Genomic DNA, 7,245 nt, shown 5'->3' on the forward strand with positions numbered 1-7,245 from the left:
GATGGGGCTATCCAAGAGGAAGAGGAGGTGGCTGAGCTGGCGCTCAGAGTTCCCCAGCTCCTGGGACCCCCCACGCACCCCACTTTTCTAAGAAGAAGCTCCAGCCCCAGTCGACTGGAGGCAGATTTTTTTTTCCTTAGGGGTGGGAAGTGGGAAAAGCTAACCCTCCAAAGATTCCTTTCTATTTCTGTGGTCTTCTCTCTTCTAATCATCCTGCCCCACCCTGCTACCCAGCTGAGCTGGCCAGCCAGGCCACCTCTTACTCAAATTCCTGAATTTCCTTGGAATTGGTTAGACCTCCTTTGTCTGTCTCCATCAGCTGGGCCCAGGAAACAATAGCTGCAGGAAAAACTCCTCTCCCTCAAGCATGGGGATTGGGACAGGCTGAGGAGTGAACGGGATAAACTGGGGTTCTCCAGACTTGTCTTGTGGCCCCACTCACAGCTTGCCCTCCTCAGTCTGTACCCATTTTGCCCTGTCTAGGAGGGGGCCTGGGGAGCAGTCCCACTGGGGAGGGTAGGAGCAGGATAGGTGGATTGGGGCCCTCGACGATAACCGACTGATGTAACTCAGGCAGTTTCTTGTTGCCGAGTTCAAAACTCAATCCCAACAACATGAAACTACCTAAGCCACAGATCAGCTGAGCGAGCAGGGCGGGAGATTCAGCTTTGCATCTATCGGGAGGAGAAGGGAAGGGGGTTGGGGAAGGAAGAAATTCAGCCCCGTCCCCCTTTCCGCCCCCAAAACCTCCCTAAGGACTAGAGGGTAGACTTTGGGTGGCTGGGTGGGTAAGGGGTCTGACTGCCTCATCAGCTTCTGGACTAAGCAAATCGCTCAGGGAGACTCTGGTGAAATGGGACCTCAAGCCGCCAAACCCCCGCCCCGCCCCCAGCACCGCAGTGGGGCGATCCCCCTGCCTCTGGCCCTGGCCCTGGGGGAAGCTGGAGTGTCCTTCCACTCTCAAGCTGGGTCCCCTGTCTTGCCCTTCTGGCTCTCCTGTGCTCTCCTCCTAGGTTTCCTCTGATCCTCTCCGTCTCTCAGCTGAACTCTGGCTTCCCTTCATCCGTGTGTGGCCGAACCACTCCAAAGCCTCTTCCAATCAGGCCACTTGCCTGGCAAAGCCCCACAGCCAGAGCGAGTGGGGACTGAGCGCCTGGCTAAGGCTCACATCTAAACCAGCAGAAAGCAGGAAAACCTAAGCTTCAAGCTCCAACCCTCGCCAGCCCATCCTCCTTCTGCCTCCCCCCAGCAGACGACCAGACTGAGCTACATCAAGACCCATGTGTCGAGCTCCAGGCGACCCGGAGTGACCGAGGAAAGAAAGAAGCCAAAAACCACCAATTTACCCCTTTAACCGCCGAACCCCAAGGCAATGGGTCAGGGAGGGGGAGCTTGTGGCCACTGCCCTCCGCTTCGAGCCGCCACAGGGCAAGCCTGGGCTCCCAGCAAGCAAAGATGTCCAGAACACCTTCCACCCTGCTCTGCCCAACGCGCGCTGGGCACCTGGGGACGCCGCTAGTCCCCACTCTGCCGCCAAGAGAAGAACAAGAAACCGCTTCTCTTACCTTGTCGCTGCCTCCTCCTCCTGCCACTGCCCGCGCTTCTGCTGCTGCTGTCGAGAAGGGGGGGGCTCAGCTCCTCATCCCCCTCCGGTGGTTAAGTTTATTCCTCTCCTTGGATAGGTGGGGGGCTCCTGGGGTTCCCCCCAGCAGCGGTGGGGTGCGCCTGGCCCAGCACCCCAGGCAATGGGATCCGTCTGCTCCTCAAGATCGCAGTTTGCTTCTGCCTCTTTCCCTCCTCCAGTCACCTTTAAATGCATCTTTTACTGCAGCACCACATTATATTTGCAGATCATAAAATCCACCTCTCGCGCGCACCAAGACCGTCCTGACATTACTGTTTTATGACCTTGACTTATTGTGGTCACCTGGATAATATTTAAATCAACGTTATGGTCTCTCACTTACATTAAACCCGCCAAGAGACGTTCTAGAAAGGCTCTAGGAGATGAGTCGAACACAAAACACACACATCCACACACTCAGCCTCTTTGGGGGGAGGGTGTCGCTAAAAAAAAACCAAAAAAACACTAAAAAACAAAAAAACCACCCATTTGAGGATTACGATTCTGGAAATTTATTAGGATTTTTTTTTCTCCATTAAGGAAGCTACATGCAAAAGATACAACATACAGAATATCTTTAAATAACACAACTCCCAGACAGGGACAGGGTAATATTTGGGGGAGGGGCATTCTGTCTTTGCTTCTCTATGTTCTATTTTTAATTTAAAAATTGTTTTTTGTTCCTCTGAATGGAATTTCTGAGATGGCAGTGGATGGAGGATGGAGGGGTGCTGGGAGGATGGGAGAAGAGCAGAAGGCAGTACATATACGAGACTTCAAGCAGATTCTCAGAGCGACTGGGAGGTAAAGACACAGAGAGGGTTTGGCAGAGGCGCTGGACGCTACGACAAACACACAAACACTAGCTGAACTTTCCAAAACGTCTATTATTCTAAGGAGGAAATGCAGCAAGGAAGAAGCGATTCTGATTCTGTCTGTGCTCTGCGAGATTACAGACCTTCTCTGGTTGATTTTTTTCCCCTTATAATCGGGTGGATTCGACCTTAACTTTGCCTGGAGAACAGGATGCTATGTGTGAGTGCGTGCGTGAGTGAGGGGTTGACACACACACCAGCCACACTCCCACCCTCATCTATGTGGGCACACCACACCCCACACCCCAGCACCCCATTTCTCATGCTTTAGGTGGACGCATCTTCGGAGCACGAACCATAGGTCCCTTGGAAGGAGAGTCTGAGGTCTTTGCCTTTTTTGCAGGCGTGTTGCATTTATACTCAGGGAGGAAAAAAAAAATATACCACCAGGCACAAAGGGAGGAGGGGCGGGGAAAGGAAGGTGGGGGGGAGAGAAAGGAGGGGGAGGGGAGGCCCCCCGAGCTCAGGTGAAATTAAAATTGGAGGTCAGTTCCCGGATCCGATTCTCTCGGTTCATTTTCTTGAGTTTCATTCTGCGATTTTGAAACCAGATTTTGACTTGTCTGTCTGTAAGGTTAATGGTCTTGCTAATCTCCAGGCGGCGCTCTCGCGTCAAATACATATTGAACAGAAATTCTTTCTCCAATTCCAGCGTCTGGTGTTTAGTATAGGGGCACCTCTTCTTCCTTCCGCTCTTTGCTGTCAGCCAATTTCCTGTGGTGTTTTCTGCCTTTATCTCCTCTGTTAAAAATAACATTATTTACATAAGTATCCCTCGAAGAGGCAAACCCAGGCAGCACTGCAGCCTTAGCCAGCTTGCTGTGGGGGCGGCTGAGGGAGCCCAGGAGAGCTGCTCTCGCCCCACAGGCCTGGCTGGTGGGGTCCTCTTGGGTTCAGGGCTTTTAGAATTTCTCTGGGGTCTAAACTTACAGGGAAGAAAGACAGAAGGTACTTGCCTCCAACGTGTCTATTAAATTTAAACCACCCCAGTCCACCTTGACTTAGCAGGTTCTGAGTACTCCGGCTCTCCCTCAGCTTGTTGACCCTGGTGGGCTCTCTAAGCCCCACCAGACCCTCCCTCCTCTCTGCTCCCTTCCAGCTCTGGGGAAAAAAAAAACCCAACCAGAAGGAAAGGTGTTTTCCAGGCCTCAGACTGGGTAACAGAGGCCACCCCGCTGCTGCCCCAAGCAATTCCCAGAGAGCTTTGGCCCCTTTCAACTCAGTGCAGGGAGGCTGCCCCAGTCTCCGCAGCCAGAGGCCACTGCAGCCGTCTCTGCACCCAGAGTCAGACCCCCAGCGCTGACTCCCACCCCAAGTGCCACAGAGCGACTCTGCCCCCACTGGATCTTCCATCGCCAGCTTTTCCTCTCCTGGCTGTTTTCCCCAGGAGTACCTGAGGCAGGGAGCTTGTGCAGGCAGCAGAGGTCAGGGGCAACAGCTCTGGGGCATGCTGAGGGGTCCTCAGACAACTGCCCTGGCCAGAGACCTAAGGTCAAGGGAGAGAGATCCTGAGGAAATGCAGCCTCCTGGAAATCTCCTGCCTCGTCTATGCAGATATGCATGCGTGCATGTACATGCGCATTTCTGCAGCGACACACATTCCTCCCCATATGCACACACACAGGGATATGCACATGTGTGTCTATTTATATAAGGAGATACTGTAAATATACTGTGTATTTCCCTTTCCCTCATGGATAGCTTCTCCCCCTGGCACACATTCTCCCTGAAATGAACCTCAAGCAGCAGAAGGGACCTTGGCTATCTTTTCCAGGGAGAAAACCCAGTCCAGAGACCCGAGAGGGACACCCAGCAAAGGACTCTGCTGATGGCTCTGTGCTTTATCCCCCTCTATGCCTAATGAAACTGCCAGGTTCCTTGATCTTATCTTGATGGGGAGTGGGGTGGGGGCTCTAGGGGAACCAGGAGGCACTAGAAAAATGCAAACTTGAGGCTCTAGTTTAAAACACTTGAATGTCCTTAATTTTGCTCCCACCTCTGCACCTGCAGCCTCCTGCCAAATTGTTCAAAGGCTCTCCACATCTAACTCTGTGCCATTGATTTTTTTAAATTGGGGTTTAGGGGAAGGGGAGAAATTACAAGTGGGGAAGTCTGGCCCAAAGCCGGCTTGCCTCTGGCCTGGTGGAGGTACCAAAATGGGGGGATGGAGGCAAGAAGGGCACAGGCAGAAGGCAGAGAGGGATTAGCTGGGGCTGGAGGGTTTAGATGGTGTGGGGATGGCAGGAGAGAAAGGAGAATCTATCGGGCATGGGGGCAATTTGAGCTAGGAGGTGGGCTTGTTAACCTTGACTTTGCTTTTGGTAGGGCCAGGCTGCAGCTTTTCCTACCTTAACTCTGCACCCCAACCAAGCCCACGGTGTGGGGAGATGGTATAAAATTAAACTTCTGTGCTGCACACGTGCCACCACCAAGGCTTGGTGGGTGTGTGTGCGTCTCCCCCTCACCTTCAGGAACACACCCATGCCCATCTTTCGGCCAGGGTCTCCGTGGGCTGATTTGCCAAGGCCTACCTTTGATTTGCAGAGGAGACCCAAGAGGGCGAGGCTCTGTCCTCACCCTCCGAAAGAGTGTGTGCATATATGAGAGGGCATGCGTGAGCGTGTGTGAGTGTGACACAGGTCGTCGCCAGGCATGCGTGTGCACCGCATCCATATACAAAGCACCACAAGACCCAGGCCACCCTCAGTCTGCTCAGTTCTCACTATTTCATCTGCCTCTGCACCCAAAGAGCCCTTCTTACACACAGCCTCCAGGAGCCAGTGCCGTGGGGAGCAGGTGATCCGCCCCCACCTCGTCTGCCAGTTGGGCCCTTTCTGATGCTTTTTGCTCCAACTTTTCATGGAAAACCCCCTCAGCCTCCCTCCACTGCTCCCGTTTCCTTTACATTTTCTCCAGGTGTCAGAGAAGGGTCCTGAAGGCCCCCAGCTCCTTCAGCAGAAATGAATCTTGAACTCTGAGCTTGAACTCTGCCTAGGCTTTCCCTCGCCAACCAAAATCACAATGAAATCCAACTAAAGCCACACTCCCTTGCAGGAGAAAACCGCTTACCATGCACACAGAAATTTCCCAACCACTCATTTGTAGGCTGCTTTTGGAAACCAATGGGAAAACTACATTTTTATAAATGCAACTAGAAAAAAAGGCAAAGAAAAAAATTTTCAAAGGGAAGACAAAAAACTTAACAACATTCCAAATGCCCTGTTCCAACGCCATAGGCGGCCTAGGCGTCTGGGGGAGGGAGGGACTCAGCGGGCAGCCCTTCACCTCCACCTCTTCCGGCCCCAGCTCTGCTGCCCGAGGCCCCCGGCCGAGCCAAAAACCGCAGGAGCCCAAACCACACGCAGGAATCAGACCCACAAACAACAACTCGCGCTTCGCAGGAAACATTTTCAACTGAGAAAACGCAGTAAAGCAAAATCCCCTTTCTCCCAAGCTTCCCTTAGCCCCTGGCCCAAGATCGCCATTTTAAGCTTTTTTGCAAGCTTCTGACCTGAGGTGGGGTGGACATCAGCCCCCCAGGACAACAACGTAGAGCAAGCAAACCAAAGGCAGCACACACCCAGGCGCGGCCACCCGCCCTGGGCAGCACTAGGCGCCCGCAGGCTGCCCGCGGTGTGCACCACCCCGGTCTCGGCGCCCAGCGCCGCTGCCGGCCTTGCACCTCCACTTCGCCGCTTACCTTCCCTAGCTAAGTGACGCGCCACCAGCCTGGCGCTCAGCAGACACGAGTCGCAAGCTGGGGTCGCATTCCCAAGACAGTCCAGGGCCTCCTCGGCCCAACCCTCTCCCTGCCCTCGCCCGGGGCCACGAAGACCCAGTGCCCGAGCGTCCCAGCCGGACCACGGCCCGGGCGGCCTTACCTTTTGCTTCGTTATCGGAGGTGTCTGGGCTGGAGTCGGCGGTTTTGGCCCGATCCTTTTCGCTCTCCAAAGGGCTGCCTTTTGGGCCTGCCAGGTTCTGCTCGGTCTTGATCTCATTGGGACTGGGGGTCTGGCTGTCGGACTTGGGGGTCTCAGGGAAACTCACTTTACCCCCGAGCTGGGGAGACTCCAGATGTTCGGCGCGCGGGTTGAGACTGGCCCGCTGCTCGAAAGGGGCTTCGAAGTCGTTGGCCCCGGCACAGTGGGGCGGCTTGTCCAGCGCGGAGTAGCTCGGGCTGGCGCGATAGAAGCTGGGCACGGGCACCTCGTGCTCCCCGAGGCAGGACTCCTGCAGAGGGTGGGAGTAGAGAGCTGCCTCGGGGCCACTTTTCGCCCGCTTCTCTGCGCTGTACATGCAGCAGACATTCTCCTCCTTGACACTAGGTGGGTAGGAGCAGGAGGACAGCGGCCTGCCAACAGGTTGTTCCAGGCGGTAGGCGGCTTTGGGGTCGCCCCAGGAGTCCAGCTGCGAGAGGTAGGACGGGTAGGTGTTGAGGGCGAGGTTGGGGCTACTTCCCTCGTCCCTCTTGGAGAGCGAGGGCGCGAGCCCGCAGCCCCTCATCACCCCGCAGTTGAAGTCACTCCCAGATTGCATATACATGCCTGCGCTCCGGCTATAGCGCTCTCCTCCGCCCGGCGCAGCCAAGGGCTCCGCGTACGAGTTCGGAGTTACATTGCGAGGGCATGTCATTTTCAGAGAGAGGGGTTTTTAAGGAGCAATACTACAGCGGAGGAGCTGACATCTTTTTTTTTTTCCCCATCCGGGAGGGGGGGCGGTTGAAGGGGCGGGAGGGAAAAGAAGCGG

The 7,245-nt window shown here is 54.9% G+C and overlaps 1 protein-coding gene across 2 annotated transcripts; it reads right to left on the minus strand.

Annotated features, from left to right (window-relative positions):
* Window positions 1-2,112: 2,112 nt before the first annotated feature.
* On the minus strand, window positions 2,113-7,245 carry HOXC10 (homeobox C10). Of its 2 annotated transcripts, XM_043882295.1 has the most exons (3): window positions 6,381-7,237; window positions 3,893-3,985; window positions 2,113-3,240 (listed from the first exon to the last, which is right to left on the minus strand). In XM_043882295.1, the coding sequence occupies exons 1-3, from the start codon at window positions 7,129-7,131 to the stop codon at window positions 2,963-2,965; spliced, it is 1,122 nt and encodes a 373-aa protein (XP_043738230.1). In that variant the 5' UTR covers window positions 7,132-7,237; the 3' UTR covers window positions 2,113-2,962. The 2 variants fall into 2 exon arrangements, with proteins under 2 accessions (XP_043738230.1, XP_043738237.1); XM_043882302.1 differs by lacking the exon at window positions 3,893-3,985 and having other exon boundaries at window positions 6,381-7,245.

This window comes from Cervus elaphus, chromosome 3, assembly GCF_910594005.1.
Source record: "Cervus elaphus chromosome 3, mCerEla1.1, whole genome shotgun sequence".
Taxonomy (NCBI): Eukaryota; Metazoa; Chordata; class Mammalia; order Artiodactyla; family Cervidae; genus Cervus; species Cervus elaphus.

Bases quoted from the DNA above. Each gene is read 5' to 3' on its own strand.
- HOXC10 (XM_043882295.1), bottom strand. From the start codon at position 7,131: ATGACATGCCCTCGCAATGTAACTCCGAACTCGTACGCGGAGCCCTTG. The intron at 3,986-6,380 runs GTAAGGCCGCCC...CCTTGACCTTAG, and splicing joins CTCCGATAACGAAGCAAAAG to GTCTCTGGCCAGGGCAGTTG. The intron at 3,241-3,892 runs GTACTCCTGGGG...TATTTTTAACAG, and splicing joins GCACAAGCTCCCTGCCTCAG to AGGAGATAAAGGCAGAAAAC.